Here is a 17,627-nt window from a genome sequence, read left to right on the forward strand (position 1 = left end):
CCTTTCCTTCCCGTCTCTCAGGTCCCCTATGATGACTTGCGCTACCTCTTTGGTGAGATCATGTACGGAGGCCATATCACTGACGAGTGGGACAGGAGACTCTGCAGGACCTACCTGGAGGAATTCATCAAACCAGAAATGCTGGAAGGAGAGCTGTCCCTGGCCCCAGGTTTCCCCCTCCCAGGCAACATGGACTACAATGCTTACCACCAGGTAGGGACCTGGGTCTCTCCCCAAAGGACTGGAGATGCACATGCAGGGCCGGGGAAGCCCAGCTTAAAGAGCCGAGGTCACATCCAGCGTGGCTCTCAGCCTGTTCAATTTGAGAGCTACTATAGGATTTCTAGCCTCAAATTAGTGATAAAGTTGAACTTTTAGAGATCTTTTTATTCTTGATGTTTAGCTCAATCATTCTATTTGGTGCTCTTTTCTACAAACAACATCTTGGGCATTTATCTGATGTTTCCATTCAGGATATTGACACAACCATTAGGAGCAAAAATTTAGGTAAGAACTTAGCCAACTTTTGGTAAAGATTATATTTGTGGTTCTAAATATCTTCAGAGGGACACGATCTTGTGGGCAGATCACTCACCCCTCCTATTCTCTGTTGGTTGCTGTGAACACAGACACACGTACACATACCAAGAAAACATTCTCATGGAGTTTTTTCATACTCTCACTTTGGGTTTTCATTTTACTATTACTTCAGCTATTTTTTTATTTATTTTTTTTTTGTGGTACACGGGCCTCCCACCGCTGTGGCCTCTCCCGCCGAGGAGCACAGGCTCCGGACGCGCAGGCGCAGCGGCCACGGCCCACGGGCACGAACCCGTGTCCCCTGCATCAGCAGGCAGACCCCCAACCACTGCGCCACCAGGGAAGCCCACTTCAGCTATTTTTAAGGTGTGCATCTTTGCCTATTTACCCCACCATGAAAATGTATTAAAAAGGAATTCAAACAAAAAAACCTTTTTTGTTGCTTGACTTTTGAACATCCCTAAAAGAACTCTTGAATACCAAACTTAAGGGAAATACTGGTCATAGGAACATTAACTACAATCTTTAAACAAATTTTTAATTCCTAAAGTTTAAGAAGGTACGTCATAAAAGTTATTTGACCCAGAAAAACTAGGCTTATGAGAAGAAATTAAAAACAATAATTCTCTTGAAAGTAAATAAAAGAATTTTAAAAATAAATGCTTTGAAGGCCTTAGCCAGGAAAGTTGTGCAAGAGCGTCCCCTACTTTCTGTGGAACAAATGCAGGTGATGGGCAATGATAACATGGTTTGCACATTTTCAGAAGACTTCGGTAGAGTTCCCCTTTCTCCATACCTCTCTTTAATCTGTCAGGAGATGCTTATAGGGCTTACCAGGAGTCCAGGAGTGTGCTGGGTGCTGGAAGAAATGCAAAAATAAACACGCAAATTTGCCTTTAAGGAATGAGCCATCTTTTACTTAGACTAGATGTTACCAACACCAAGAAATCATCAAAGCTAAACTTGAGGGGTGTTTTTTCGCTGTAATGGAGAGAATTGGCACAGAGTGCTCAGAAACATTTGGAGAAGGAAGTGAGCTTTACATGCTGGGGAGGATTTTTTAGGGATGGCAGCCTATGGCCCACCACAACTGACCCCAGAGATGTGGTGTTTGGAGACACGTTGTTTTAAATGTTTTTAATTCGAATGCTTTCTGCCAGAAGCAAAGTTCACTTCATCCTACACCAGAATTCACACATTTATTTTGCATACATGGCCCCATGTTTGCATTCAGGTTTATCATCCCTGATTTAAATAAACAGAGGGGAGAGAAAAGGAAGTTAAGCAGGGAGGGCTGGGTAAAATTCCTAGGCAGGAAAAGTATCTCTGAGGGACTCTGAGAAGTCCTCCTTGTGTTGGGGGGGACAGGTGTAGGTCAGGGCACCGTGGGAGGGGCTGAGATTGGAGATGGATAAAGTCAGCTAAGCTTCCCCCAAAAGAATGAGCTCATGAATGTGGAGGTTCTGGAAAACCAGCCGGGCATACACAAACGGACGGTGTAAGGATGTGCCCTAACAGGTGGGCAGCACGCTGAGGTCTGCCAGCATCGGTGAGTGGCGTCCCCCTGGAGGGCGTCCCCCTGGAGGGACAGAGGGTCCCCGGCGTCAGAGGCCTGCTCCGGCCCACTGACTGCCCTGCAGAGGACTAGTCAGGTGGGAGATGGGAGACACGTCTCGTTGGTTTTCAAGTGAGCTTGCCCTTGACTTTTTAGTACATCGACGCCGAGCTGCCCCCAGAGTCGCCGCATCTCTATGGCCTCCATCCGAACGCGGAGATCGGCTTCCTGACCCAGACTTCGGAGAAGCTCTTTCGCACGGTGCTGGAGCTGCAGCCCCGGGACAGCCAGGCCGGAGATGGAGCGGGGTCCGCAAGAGAAGAAAAGGTATATGGAGGGGTTGCCCGAGATATTCTGGGGAGCCCAGGACTGCCGAGGTCGCCCTTTCTCCCGCCGGCCGCGTTGGGCTCCACAGCGCAGACTGCACGGCGTGCGTCTTCCCCGCGCATGGCTGGTCCAGCCTCGCCGCGCAGACCCTTCGCCTCCGAGGGACCCGCCGCAGTCACGTGACCAGGCGGGCCCTCGGGGTACCTGGTAGGACGTCCCTGCCGCTGGGTGTGGCAGTGCTTCACTCCTTCCCCCAAAGGCAGGTTTTATTCCGTTTGTCTGCCAAAGTGAAGAAAGGGCAGAGCTGAACAATCGTGGTTTGGGAACCTCGAAACGGACCTCATGGTTCCTTTCCCAAACTAAGTAATTATGGGTGGAGAGCTGTCCCTAGACACCCCACCCTCACTCCGCCAACTAGGCGCTCGCGTGGACGAACTCGCTCCTCTTTAAGACGAAAATGCGGTCTCTTTGTGGGAAGGACAGTTAGTCCCCGAGTCTCCTAACACACAGCTAGTGCTACTAAGCACAGGACTTCCCGAAACTTCAGGAAGGTGGAGGGGAATTGTTGGGTGGAAAGCCAGAGGAGGGTGCCGTGTGGGTGTAGGGTGACCAGAGGCAACCTGGGAGCTCTGTTCCTGGTGAGGGCGCAGCAGAGGGCAAAAAAGGAAGGGGCTCAAAGTGAACCTTCTCTGTGATGCTTTCCTAAGACAAGGCAGTTCAGTTTCCAACAGATGCGTCTGCTTCACCCCACCTCCCGTCCAGAGTACTACCCAGATTCCTTTAGTTAGAGGTTCCCTTGTTACAAGGAAACATACTTGGCAGATTAAGGATTAAAAAACCTGGAGAGTTATCGAACTTTTAGGCTTCAGGGATTGATTTTAGGAAAACAAACTGACTGATAGTAAAGGAGTTGGATGTTTGTTTAAAGGTATGGAGTGATGTCATTAAAATGAGTCTCAATTTTAATATGCCTCGGAATGAGCTAGGGAGCATCGATTCTGGGGTCTGGGGTTAGGCCCAGGAATTTGCAGCCCAGCGACTGTGATGCAGGTGAGCCTACTCTGAGAAAGCTGCTCTAAACCCCACTACTCAACCTCTTTTACTCTTTGATGCATAGGATATAATTTGAGAACAAAAGGAAGATAAGAAAGTTGATGTTGCCCAGAATCCAAACCACCTAGCATCAAAAATGTTCCTAGCTTAAAAATGAAAAGGCTGGGACTATGTGAGTAATAGGCTTAGGATTCTTTGGGCAGCATTAAAGGAAGCTTCTAGTTCTTGTCATTTCCCTTCTTCTGACCACTTCAAGGAATGGTGTGTGTGTGTTTGTGTATGTCAGAGATGAATGAAGTACGATCACTTGCCAAACTCTGGAGAACCCAACTGCAGCACAGATACCAGGAAGTGGGCAGATTTCGCTAATATACAGATATTACCCATGGAGGAAAAAGAAGGAGAGAGAAGAAGAGGGGAAAGGGGAAAAGGACACAAAAGAAATTCATGTAATAATACAAATGGCCAAGAAAAATTGTAAAATATTCTCAACATCGCTCATAACTAAATGGAGTTAAGTGAAATATTATTTTTCACACAATGGTAAAAATTTTTTTAATGTGAGGATATCCAGTGGTGAGAACATAAGAAAAGATGTACTCCCATCTCTGTTAGTAGAGGTTTAAATTGTAGAGCAATCTGACAATAGCACCTAAAGTTTAAAATGTTCATATATTTTACTCATAATTCTATTCCTAGGAATTCAACCAGTGGAAACACTCAAAAGGGCACAGATGTTATGATATACTTCTTTATTGCAGGATTGTTTATAGTAGTAGAAATGATAAACAGACCAAATACCATCAATAGGGGGATGACTCAATAACTTATGCTATGCCAAAACAATGAAATAATATATACTGTTAAAAAAACAAGGTAAATCCATAAGTACTAACAAGGGAATGTGTTCAAGATGTATTATTAGGTGAGAAAAGCAAGCTGAGGGACTTCTCTGGCGGTCCAGTGGTTAAGACTCTGAGCTTCCACTGCTGGGGGCATGGATTCTATCCCTGGTTGGGGAACTAAGATCCTGCAGGCCACATGGTGTGGCCAAAAGAAAACAAAAACAAAACACAAAAAAAGCAAACTGAAAAATCTGTGTGTATTATGATTCCATTTGTGATAGATAGAAAGAGAAGGAGGTGGGGAGGGAAGGGAGAGCGATGGAGGGAAGAGAAGCAGCAAGGCAGGAAGGAAGATACGGCAGACGTGATAAATATGGGGATGGGTGGATGGATAGCTGGATGATGGATGGGTGATGGATAGATAGGGTCATATGCATTGAAGGACACCTGCAGAAATTATAAACCAATAATTAACAGTGCTTTTTTTCCCCCTTTGAAGGAAGAGGCAAAATTGTGGGAGGATTTTGCTTCTAATATCAGATGAATCTGTAATATTTAGATTTTTATGATAAGCATTTACCACTTTTCCAAAAGGAAAAAAAAACAGAGGTGTTTGCTTGTGGAAGTAACGTAGACCACATCCCTTGGCATGCACTGCTCCCATCTGAAGTGTCCTCTCTATGTCTGTGTATTTGCTCCCTCCTCAGGCAGGGTCTCCAAGTCCTCCAAGGCCTGATCAGTGACGGAAGAGAACTCTGTTTCCCCATGTTCAGTATGTTTTGAAACAATAGCTCCAGACTATCTTTTCATTTTTTTGTGAATAATGTCCAAATGACAGCTTGCTGATACAGGGCTGTTTCTTCAAATTCAGCTCCAGAGACAAAACTATGACGTAGTTTTAGCCATTTGTCCTCTGTCTCAGCAGCAGCTTCCAGGTACTGTTAAAATTCCATTCCAGTTTTTGCTATGACAGAACCAGAGACCCATTTGTGACACAGTTAAGAGTTTTTACTTTCTTTTCTTCTAACATCAGCTCTTTTCCTAGATAATGTATTGTCTGTTAACAATACAAGGCAAAATTAATATTAATAATTCTGTACATGTATAGGGTCCTTTGTGGCTTTCACATGCTGCCACATTCATCACCTCTTTTGGTTTGATCTCTTCACCAGCCCTGGGAGTTGGCAGGGGAGGGGGCAGTGGAGAAAGTTGCTCTTGGAAATTTTTAATAGATGAGAAAATTGAGGTCTAAATGACTTGCTTAAATTCACACGGGTGATACATAACAACGCCGTAATAACTCAGTCAGGGTTCTTTGGTTGCAAGGAACAGAGGCCAGTTTCGCTGAAATAGGCAAGAAATAGCTCACTGTATCAAAGGAATACACTGAAGAAAGGATAGAAACCACAGTGGCTCTGGGGTCCCAGGGAGAGAGAAGAGTGGACCATCGCACTTCCCTCCACTTTCTGCACCTAAATCCTGGGCTTGAGATTCAATTTTCATGCTCCTGGGAAAGATCATCTGATTGGCCCACTTGAGTCAGTGGAGGGCTGGGCCTGGTGACTGTGCCCCAAAACAGTGGGAAAGAGGTAATTTCACAAAAGGAGACAGGGACCCGTCATTAGAAGAAGAGGGATGAGATGAACGCACCAAAACAGCATCCACCACACACATCCACCAGCTCTCCTGACTCCAGGCAGGGCTGGAACTGGAGCCCTGGCTCCCTCTCTCCCTCCCTCCAGCCCCTCTGCCAGCCACATGTTCTAGTAAGTCTGCACTTTCTCGTTTTTCCTTCTCTGCTGACAGAGCTTCTGGGCTTTACTCATTTGCTTCAAAATGGCGGACTCAGCCTCCCAGTGCTTGGCCCCCAGACAGCCCAGAGCCTCGGTGCCTCAATTCCAATTGTCCCGGAGAGAGGCCCTGATTGTTCTAGCTCCCCTGGTCTGATTAGCTGACAGTCCGTGTGACAAAAGGGTCCGTGGGGTGTGGGAGGAGGTTTACAGGAGCTGTGGCGATGCTTCTTCCAGGACCCAAGGACAGGAACTGCAGTGCAGCCTCGTGGAAACTCCGAATGGAATGTTTACATGTCTCTGTCACTGCCGTTCATCGCCGCGGCTTCCCGTACTTCCAAATGACCGCCCTAGGCCCAAGTCTGTCCTGTGCCCTCCTAGCTCGATTCCCACAGCTAGCAGGGTCAGTCTCTGGGTTTTTCAACTCCCAGTTCTCAGAAAGGCCTCTGTGTTCATCCTTTTCAGCTGGTCCCAGGAGTCACAGAGAGCTGGCCAGCCTATACGGGAGGCCTTGCTGCGGCTGGCCCTCAGCCCCTGACCCAGTTGGCCTCAGCAAGTGGGCAAGGGTATGCCCAGGGCACGGATGACTGGCATCTTTAGTGCCACGTGGCGGGGGAATGGAGGCCTTCTGGAGAAGTTGAACCCCGTCTTAACCCTGTGTTTCCTGTTGTGGGGCAGGTCAAGGCCGCCCTGGAAGAAATATTGGAGCGGGTGACAGATGAGTTTAACATCCCAGAACTGATGGCCAAAGCAGAGGAGCGCACCCCCTACGTGGTCGTGGCACTCCAGGAGTGCAAACGGATGAACGTCCTCACCCGAGAGATTCAGCGCTCCCTGCGAGAGCTAGACCTCGGATTAAAGGTGGGCGAGGCTGGGGGCGGGGAGGGAGGGCATTGCCAGCGGGAACCCCTTGTGGGAGGAGCGCCAGGGGAGCTGGAGAGCAGTGGTCACAACAGCCTCACTGCCTAAGAAGGTGCCACTCCTAGAAACCAGAGTCTGGCCAGGCTGCAGGGAGGGTAAGACAGGCTCTGAAGCTGGGAGCTGGGAAGGCAGAATGAGCTGTGACTGGCAAGCTGCCCGGGAGCCCATGCTCTGAGTGCCGAGGAGAAGAGAAGTCTTGATGCCCTGTGTCTTCTGCTGACATGGGTGGTGTTGCTTTCATGGGACATAGAAGTGTGTGCTGCATCAAAACACAGGTTCTAGACAGCCCTGCACCACCTCCCAGCTCTGCTGCCTCCTCGCTGTGTGGCCTTAGAGTGACTTAAGTCTCACTGCGTCTCAGTTTCTTCACCTGTAAAACAGGGATAGCGGTCCTACTTCATAGGGCTTTGGGAAGGATTCAATCAATAGGTTTGCATAGAATGTTTAGAGCAATGCCCAGCACGTGGCAAGTACCCAGAAGTGTAAGCTGATGGCATTATTATTACCACCCCGTCAGAGGAAAGGAAAGAACTTTAATCTTCTGCAACCTCATGGTTATCTGAAAGGCCAGAGATGCTGCACAAGCTCTGACGTTTCTCATGAGCAATGAAAGAATCTATTATTTATACCACCAATTATGTAAATAGATCTATTTTATTCACCATAAGATAATTCCATCAAGTGCCCAACACAAAGCCAAACAGATCACCTGCATGATAGGTGAGTGGGAGGTCCTGCTGCCTTTGAGGAGCTGAGGAAAGTAACTGTTGTCAGTTTACACTGGCACATTTATTAAAATAATTGTAACCCCAGACAGAGGGAAAGTGAGAACCCAGTTTTGTAGGCAGCAGTGAAAGCTCAGCCCAGCCCTGGATGTCCAGGCCTGTGATGTGCTGCCGCCCTTGTGCCTGCCTCTTGGAGTCGTAGGACCACTGTCACGGGTGCAGAGGACACACAACCATGAGCGTCTTCACATGTGGTCACATAGAAACTATGAAGTAGACTGAGAAATCTGGGTGAGATTTCTTCAGTCTGTTAATTCCCATTCGGCCCCAATATGGATAGAAGGAAATAAGGAGAAAGGAGAGACGGGAAAGGATGTCGAAGGCTGAGGCTGTTTGGCAATGTTACCAAATTATGCGCCGGCTTGTAATCAAAGGAAATACAGAATTCCATAGAACAATCTCAAACGTAAATAAGGACCTTGCCGGTCATTTGATGTGGCTCGGTTCCCTAGGTACGCGGGTATATATTCATAATTATCTTGAGCTTGTTTGTTGCAGCCTTAGCTTAGTGAATCTGTGCAATTTGCTGCAGTCTATCTACCCATCCGACCTCCTATTCATTCACTCATTTTTCTTTCAAGAGCCTTCGCTGCGGTTTGGTGTCATGGATCCCAGTGCGTGCCTGGGCGAGGATGAAGGGGTGGGGAGGGAGTTACTCTTTTCTTCCAGTCTAGCTCGAGCAGGGCTGGTGGATGGCCAGCCTCGGTGCTCTGCCCTTGGGGAGACAGCGGAGACTGACAGGGGAGCCTTCCTCTCCAGACGGACAGTCTGGCGGGAGAACAAGCATACAAATGGATTACAGTACCAGGCAGGATTGATTCAGTGCCACACAGAGAGAGGTGCGAGAAGAAAGGAAGAAATAAGTATGTGGAATCAGGGATGGCCCCAGCGGAGAAGTGGCATGCAGGGGGCTTTGGAGGAAGAGTAGGATTATGACATGTGGCAATAAGAAGAATCTTCTAGAAGTCCCAAGGTGAGGAACCCCAAGCCTGTTCTAAGAGTTAACTTAGTTTGGCTGGAGCAGAGGGTCCCCCAGGTGAGTAAGAGTGATATGGTGAACTTTTAAAGGTGACTGGTGGTGACAACATTGACCCAGAAGCAGTCAGGACAACGGTCTGTTGCCTTTTTCTCCTGGTCCCCTGTGAGCGGGGGAACAGACAGAGCAATCTCCGCTTAAAAACGCTGTCATGAAAACCCAGCCTCATTAGGACAGGGCCCCAAACTGGCCTGGTCATCAGACTCCCTGGGGGCGTCATCCCAATATGTGTTCCTATCTCCACCCTCCAGTCCCACCACCTGTGGAGCTGGGGTCTGGAAACCTATATTTTTAGCCAGCAGCTGGGTAATTCTTGTGGCAAGACGAGTTTGTGAATAGCATTAAGGCAAGTAGGTAGAAGAAAAGATGGACAGATGTCTTCATGGAACAGTGAAGTTGCAAGGGGACAGCGGCAGAGTTCAGAGAAGGAAAAGTTTCCAAGTCTGGGGAAGAGGTTAAGCTGAGCTGCAAGAAATGGGAGTCAGAGAGGAAACAGCTGAAGGGAGCAACTGAAACAGGAGGGGTTCACAGGACAGCCTGGCATGTGCGGGAGACGTGAGGGCCCCACTGGACAGCAGCTGGTACATGGAGCGGTGAGGAGCTCACATCCCAGCTCCCAGCAGATCATGGAAGGGGAAGCATAATGGGAGGAGAGGAAAATCTGAGTGACATTTCCCTTCCGGTCCTTTCTTTCTCTTTAACAGACACTTTGAAGTTCTAGGACTGTTTTAGGCGGAGCACAGGGAGACGTGGGGCAGCCCACACTACCCAGCACATCAAACAGACAAACCCAAATGCCCTGCCCAGACTGGGCACCAAATTAGAAAATGTCTGACTTTTTAAGTCATTAAGTCAATACCCTCAGCATTTTTTATTACGAAATTTTTATTCATAGTTGGCTGGATGGGAAACCATAATCCTACCCAAAAGTACTGGCTGAATTGAAAGGCACAGCTCTCTAACCCCTGAGGACTGTGAGAGCCCACAGCACACAGCACACAGAAGTGGCCACCTGGGAGAGGTCTACCAGCCACAACCGTGTCCCCACAGAGAAGAATTCAGGAGAGTCAGACATCTGGCTCTCAGCCTTACACAATGAAGAACCAGGTCCTGTGAGCATCCCAGAGCTGATTGGTCAGAGGTACTGACTCCCACTAACCAAATGCACAAAAGCCTGATGTACAAAACTCCCAAATGCCAGTTTATTCCTTTACAATCCTTTACAACTAGGTATAACTTTCAAAGCGCCGTTGACTGATGGCAGCCTGCCCAGAAAATTCTCTACCTGTGTTGGAAAACTACAAGAGAAGCTGGATTCTTATGCACTGTCCAGTATGGTAGCCACTAATGACAGGTTAACAGTTGAAATGTGGCTAGTCCAAACTGAAATGTGTTGTAAGTTTAAATTAAATGCCATATTTCAAAGATATAGGACAAAAAGGGGGAAATATCCTATTAATAACTGTTATATTGATTAAATATTGAAATATTTGACATTTTAAATCTATTAAGTTAAATAACATATTATGAAAATTAAATTTTTCTTTTTATTTATTTTTTTTCTTTTTATTTTTTTTTGCGGTATGCAGGCCTCTCACTGCTGTGGCCTCTCCCGTTGCGGAGCACAGGCTCCGGACGCGCAGGCTCAGCAGCCATGGCTCACGGGTCCAGCCGCTCCGCGGCATGTGGGATCTTCCCGGACCGGGGCACGAACCCGTGTCCCCTGCATCGGCAGGTGGACTCTCAACCACTGCACCACCAGGGAAGCCCCTCTTTTTATTTTTTTAATGTAGCTACTAGAAAATGTAAAATTACACACATGTAATTTTGTGAATTTTAAATGTAAAATTACCCATTCACAACTTGCATTGTATTTCATTTGGGCAGTGCTCTCTTAGATGGAGTCATGGCCAGCCCAGAATCTGGGGCTGGGAACTATTTTCTATTATTCAGATATTTAATGGCATCAAACATTTCCCCCCTGTGCTTCAGTGGCTAATTGCCCCTCCTAATTGACAAATTCTGTTTTTCTAAACATGTGAAAGATGTTCAGTCTTAAAGCCCAACTTGCTGACTTGGGGAACCGCTCTGGCTCTTTACTCTCATCCGTTGACTCTCATGTGTTGACTTAATAGTTCAGGTTTTGCTTTGGCCCTTTAGTGACATACGGTCACCACCCCACAGGCAGCTGCCCTGGTCCACATGCCTGCTAGAGTGCACAGATGGACCAGCTGCGGTCACCCGCAGCCTGGACGCCAGACTGGGAAGGGTGGAACCCACATCATTCCCACTTCCCTCCACATCTCTTTGCCTCCCGGTGTTTCATTCATGTGAAAGCTGGTTGCAGAGACCACCTTCAGAGGGAAGGAAAAGCAGACCGGGGCTGACCCTCAGAACAAGGTGCAGCCTGCAACCCCTGGAGAAGGGCATATGTGGGCGTTGCTGACCCCACATGACGGACGCTGGCCACGTGCCTGCGAGCCCAGAGCACCAGCCACTTCTGACCCTCCAGAGATGCCCTTTACAGATGGACATTCCTGGCCATCCAGAGGCTGGAGTCCTTAGGTTTGGAATGGAGCCTTTGAATCCGCGCTTTTAACAAGCGCACTGACTTAAAGCAGTGAAGGCCTAGAGGGCAAATCAGGTTTTTATCTTATATTCTACCTAAGAAAGACTTTGAAAGCGTTTATTTATAGGGACAAAAAAAGTGGTTAAGGCCACATCCAGGTAGCCCTCATACCCACCATAAAGCGCCCCCCAGTCTTTAGTTCTCCCTGCTTTCCCTGCAATATGGACATGGAACAAGCCAGTAACACAGGATCCTGAACTACGTCATCTTCTTAAGGATTTAGTGTTCTCTTTGTGAGTTTTCTTTTTGTCGACTCTTGACCTATAAGCACATAAGTGCAGACATTAATCCGTGTTCCACGGGATCCAGGCAGGGGGAGTTTGAGGAGGTCAGGCTTGAGCAGATGGAAGCAGGTTTCTCTCGCGGGGAACTGGAGTCTTTACAAAAGGCCTGCTTACCCACAGTTTGGCCCAGAAACTTCCCGTCTGCCCACCCCACCTCCACCAATCTGGCAGCACCTGAGGAAACGAATTTTCTCTGAACACCTTTTAGGAAACGCTGTCCCAGAGTCTGTAGGTTTATTCCTCTTTTCCTAAGAAAGGGACCCATATTACACTGAGTGAATTTGGAGTGGGGTTCTCTCTGGTTTCTTCTCAAACCCTCCTCTGAAAGTGAGTCATTTCTATGTCCACTCAAGGTCATGGGCAGATCTGAGTTCAGCACCCTAACCACAAGGTGAACGACTTCTTCTTTTCCTAAATCGTTCCTGCTTCACTCTCAAACGGGCAGAACCTAAGAGCACATTCTTTAAGGCTCCATCGCTCATGCTTTCAATTAGTAAATGCAAAATCATTGTCAGAATAACTTGTAAGCAGATAGAAATTTTTAAGAAAGCCAAGTTACACATTTTATGCTTCTCTTCTGTCAAAATGATTTTAGATTTCTGAAGAGTGTTAAGTATTGCCTATACATTTTTTTATTATCAGATTTTATTTTTAGAGCAGTTGTAGGTTCACAGCAAAATTGAGCAGAAGGCGGAGTTCCCATATCCCCCTCCCCCGACCACACCCAGCCTCCCCATCATCAACACCCCCAGCAGAGTGGCCCATCTGTTACAGCTGGTAAATCTACCCCGACCCCTCACAATCAACAGAGTCTCCTGTAGTTCACATCAGGGTTCACTCTGGGTGGTGTACGTTCTACGGATTTGGACAAATGTGTAATGACATGGATCCGCCGTTTTAGTGTCTTACAGGAGAGTTTCACTGCCCTAATATTGCATATATTTTAATTTAAGCACATGATTTCTTCTTGCAATGAATGTCAGAGAAATAGAGGTTTATGGGACCTCACCGTTTTCAGAAGTGGCACATCTCTGTGTAAGGCATGGTCACACCGAGTAAGTGATTGAATTAGCCGGGGGCGATAACCAGGCAACAAAGGACTTCTCTGTACCAGCAAACAACTGTGGCTGGCCGAGTCCGGGGTCCATGTGAGTTCATCTCTATTTGTCTCTCCGCCGCGGCTCTCAGAGATGTGCCAAAGGACCGGGACATTTTCATCCTACTTTTTCCAGTAGTGCTGGCCCAGTCCTGTTAGGTCAGTTGTGGGATGATTCCAGGGCGGGGGACCTTACCTCCCCACCAACTCACATGGCCAACAACATTCACAGGTGCAAAAAACTTCCACAGACACACCCCGACTCAAAACAACCCAAAACAATTCTGTGGGGAAGCGAATTTATTTGGTGTATTATTTATAAAAGCACTTTATAATTATGTGAGTTAATTGGCCATTGAAAACTTAAAATTTTTATTTTAAAAGGAAAAATAAATACGGCCTATATCTTTTTCCTTTTAAGTCTATTGGACTTTATTTTTTTGTAATGAGTCTTGATTTGTCTACATATCTTCTTATCTGCAGTTTAGCCAGCGTGTACTATTATATGCCCATAAACATGTTTTATTAAAACTGCAACATACAGAATTTTTAACACAACCCTGGCAAAAACACATACACTACAGTTTAATTACCAAACAGAAAACTAGGCCTTTCTGTTTAGAGCAGAGGTGTCCAACAGAACCCTCTGTAATGATGAGAATGTTCCATATCTCTGCTAAGGGCACGGTGCCTGCTGATGACATGAAATGTAGCTAATGTGACTGATAACCTTATAATTTTAACTCACTTGTGCTTAAATAGCTTCATAGGACTGATGGTCATCACATCAGACATGGCAAGCCTTACTGAGTACCCTAACCCCCGTGCAGACGCCGCTGCAGTAGACACGACACCTTCAAGAAATTGCAGATCCTTGGCATAACTAAGGTTACAAAGTTTAATTTAAAGATGGTTTTCAATGTACATCTTCCTTTACAGATTTCATCTAGCAATTGGAAGAGGATTCCTCCTTCGCTGGAGGAGAACAGAGAAACCCAAGCTTTAGGGTAGGGTGGAATCAGCGTGGAACCCACAGGTGGCTTGAGGTCTGCAGTGGACCTAAACTACTGTCAGTAGATACATGTAGACTCTGATACCACAGGAGTGGGGAGACGACCAGTCTCTGTGAGACAAACCTTGCAGATCAAGTACTAGACAGGGACTGTCATTGTGTCACCGACCCCAGCCGTCATCTCCTGTCTTCCCAAAGATCCCCGAGGCCAGCTGTTTCCAGGGACTTGCTGCCCCTCACTCTTTCCCCTCTCATTCTTTGTCTTCAGGGGGAGCTGACCATGACCAGTGACATGGAGAACTTACAGGACGCTCTGTACCTAGACACAGTTCCAGAGCCCTGGGCCAGGCGCGCCTACCCTTCCACTGCAGGCCTGGCAGCCTGGTTTTTGGACCTGCTCAACCGAATCAGGGAGTTGGAGGCCTGGACAGGTGACTTTACGATGCCTCCCACTGTGTGGTTGACAGGCTTCTTCAACCCTCAGTCCTTCCTGACCGCCATCATGCAGTCCACGGCCCGCAAGAATGAGTGGCCCCTGGACCAGATGGCCTTGCAATGTGACGTGACAAAGAAGAACACAGAGGAATTCAGGAGCCCCCCTCGGGAAGGGGCCTACATCCATGGCCTCTTCATGGAAGGCGCTCGCTGGGATGCACAGGTAAATCCTGGGATGAGCCAAAGGGCATCCCCAGTGGGCTGATTACATACACATTGCCCCCTGTAAAGTACAATTGCTAAAAGGGATGCCCTTTTTTTTTTTTTTTTTTTTTTTGCGGTACGCGGGCCTCTCACTATTGTGGCCTCTCCCGTTGCGGAGCACAGGCTCCGGACGCGCAGGCTCAGCGGCCATGGCTTACGGGCCCAGCCGCTCCGCGGCATGTGGGATCTTCCCGGACCGGGGCACGAACCCGTGTCCCCTGCATCGGCAGGCCCACCAGGGAAGCCCAGGGATGCCCTTTGAACATCCCTTGAGGCTGTCAAATCATTTCTATGTAGCCAAGGATGACATAAAGAGCGCAGAGTGAGTAGAGAGGTTAAAAGCAACAGACTAGCTGGATCTGAATCCCAGCACTACCGCTTACTAATTCTGTGAAAAATCTCAGTTTACTCAACTGTTTTTTAAAAAATATTTATTTAATTTATTTATTTGGCTATGCCGGGTCTTAGTTGTGGCACGTGGGATCTTTGTTGTGGCACGCAGGATCTTTAGTTGCAGCATGCGGGCTCTTAGTTTCAGCATGTGGGATCTAGTTCCCTGACCAGGGATCGAACCCAGGCCCCCTGCATTGGGAGTGAAGAGTCTTAACCACTGGACCACCAGGGAAGTCCCTACTCAACTGTTAAATGGGAAAATAGAGTTGCTGTGATGATTAAACGAATTAATATGCAAGACACTTAGAACAGTACCTGGTACATAGGGAGTGCTCAAAACTTGTTGTGCGACCTGGGGGTATCATTTCACCTCCCTGGTCCACTTTCCTCATTCATGAGCTCTTGGAGGGCAGGAATCCCTCCTACTTTTTACACTGCTACGTGTTAGCAAAGGGGTGCCAGTGATATCATTTAAAGTGACACTTTGAATGGATTCCTCACTGCAGGCTAGTACAAATTTGAGTCAGCATAAGATCAGAAAAGATGTTTTGTCTCCGATAGGAAACTAGCAAACAAGCACAGGTGGCTGGGATAAATGACATGAACAAGGATGGATAACTCTAGGACAAGTTTACATTTGTTATACACATGATCTGAAAGGACTACTTAGTCAAATATCCCATTTGGCAATATTTGCACTAAACTATTCCTAACAGTCAATACAAAGGAACGTGGGAAAACTATTAGAAGGTCTAGAAGATCCTACAAGTCCACATCAATATGCATAGAGAGCTGTACTAAGTTGAAGAGTGTCCCCTCAAAATTCATGTCCACCCAGAACCTCAAAATGTGACCTATTTGGAAAGGGGTCTTTACAAATGTAATTAGTGAAGAGGAGGTCACACTAGAATAGAGTAGGTGCTGAACCCAACGATCGGTGTCTTTATAAGAGGAGAATGCTCTGTGAAGACGGAGGCAGAGACTGGAGGGGTGCATCTACAGGCCGAGGGAGGCCAAGGGCTGCAGCAACCACCAGACACTAGGGGAAAGGCATGGGACAGGTTCTGCCTCAGAGCCTCCAGAAGGAACCAACCCTACCTACACTTGAAGACTTCTGGCCTGCAGGACTGTGAAAGAATACATTTCTGTTGTTTTGAGCCACTGTCTTTGTGATAATTTTGTTACGGCAGCCCTAGGAAACCAGTCAAGGGCCAACAGAAAGGACGGTAAAGTGGGGCAGTGTTCAAGCAGCCTGAACGTTGAGAAGGAAGCCTACTTCTCTCTCTCCACCTGAACATTTGCACAAGTCTGGCAGTGGAGATCACATGTGGACTGTGTTAGGTGTAGGGTAGCCGGAGCTAGGATACTAAAGATGCCAAAATGAGAGAAGTGCAGGAAAGATAAGTAGGGGGGAAGCTCAGAAGGAGGAGCACTGGCACTGGGGGGACAAAAGGATACTGATTCCAAACAACTGCCTCCCATTTGTTCATTACCTTGTTTCCAAATAATAAAAACAAACAAAAAAATACCACCCGCCCACCAAGAACTCTTGTTCTCAGAGTCTATATCCCAGAAAGCATTCAGCAAAAAGGGACGGGTGGGCTTCCCTGGTGGCGCAGTGGTTGAGAATCTGCCTGCCAGTGCAGGGGACACGGGTTCGAGCCCTGGTCTGGGAAGATCCCACATGCCATGGAGCAACTGGGCCTGTGAGCCACAATTACTGAGCCTGCGCGTCTGGAACCTGTGCTCCGCAACAAGAGAGGCCGCGATAGTGAGAGGCCCGCGCACCGCCATGAAGAGTGGCCCCTGCTTGCCGCAACTAGAGAAAGCCCTCGCACAGAAACGAAGACACAACACAGTCAAAAATAAATATATAAATAAATAAATAAATAAAAGATTACTATTAAAAAAAAAGAAAAGGCAAGGGTAAGGATGTCCAAAATTCCTCTCCTCCATAAAACAAGAACATTGGCAGAAAAAAAAAATATATATATATATACACACATGTATATAAAGATATATATAATAAGATATAATATATATCATATATATAAGATAATAGTATAATAAGGTATATATCAAAATCATATATAATAATTTTATACATATATATATATATATACCAGAATCAAACTTGTCAGAACTCCGGAAATTAACCAAAGGCTTTTGGCAACCAGAGCAGTGTTTGTTGAAGAAAAATGACTGAAAAAAGAGCAAGCATTAAATGCAAATGGATTAAACACTACAATTAAAAGGCAGAGATTGGCAGAATGGATTAAATTTTTAAAAACCTGATCCAACTACATGCTGTGTATAAGAGACACACTTTAGATTTAAAGACACAAATAGGTTGAAAGTAAACAGATGGAAAAGACATGCCATGAAAACAGTAACCAAAGAGAGTTGGGGGACTATGCTAATAGTAGACAAAATAGACTTAAAATTGTTATTAGAGAAAAGATAGAAGAGAGAGGAATTGTAGAGACCAAAAAAAGGCATTTTACAGTGATAAAAGGTCCATCCATCAAGAAGATATAACAATGACAAATATATGTGCATCTAACAAAAGAGACCCCAAAATAAAGGAGATGAAAACTGTCAGAACTGAAGGGAGAAACAGACAACTCAACCATAATAACTGACGACATTAACACCCCACTAC

The 17,627-nt window shown here is 46.7% G+C and overlaps 1 protein-coding gene across 2 annotated transcripts in view; it reads left to right on the forward strand.

Annotated features, from left to right (window-relative positions):
- DNAH9 (dynein axonemal heavy chain 9) overlaps positions 1-17,627 on the forward strand; it is a 299,097-nt gene that overhangs the window by 279,780 nt on the left and 1,690 nt on the right. For both annotated transcript variants that reach the window (XM_004266832.3, XM_033422847.2), the window contains 4 exons: positions 22-213; positions 2,252-2,422; positions 6,789-6,971; positions 14,142-14,531. In XM_004266832.3, the coding sequence (XP_004266880.1) occupies positions 22-213; positions 2,252-2,422; positions 6,789-6,971; positions 14,142-14,531 (936 nt within the window). The remainder of the gene's footprint in view (positions 1-21; positions 214-2,251; positions 2,423-6,788; positions 6,972-14,141; positions 14,532-17,627) is intronic.

The sequence above is a fragment of the Orcinus orca genome, chromosome 19, assembly GCF_937001465.1.
Source record: "Orcinus orca chromosome 19, mOrcOrc1.1, whole genome shotgun sequence".
Classification (NCBI taxonomy): domain Eukaryota; kingdom Metazoa; phylum Chordata; class Mammalia; order Artiodactyla; family Delphinidae; genus Orcinus; species Orcinus orca.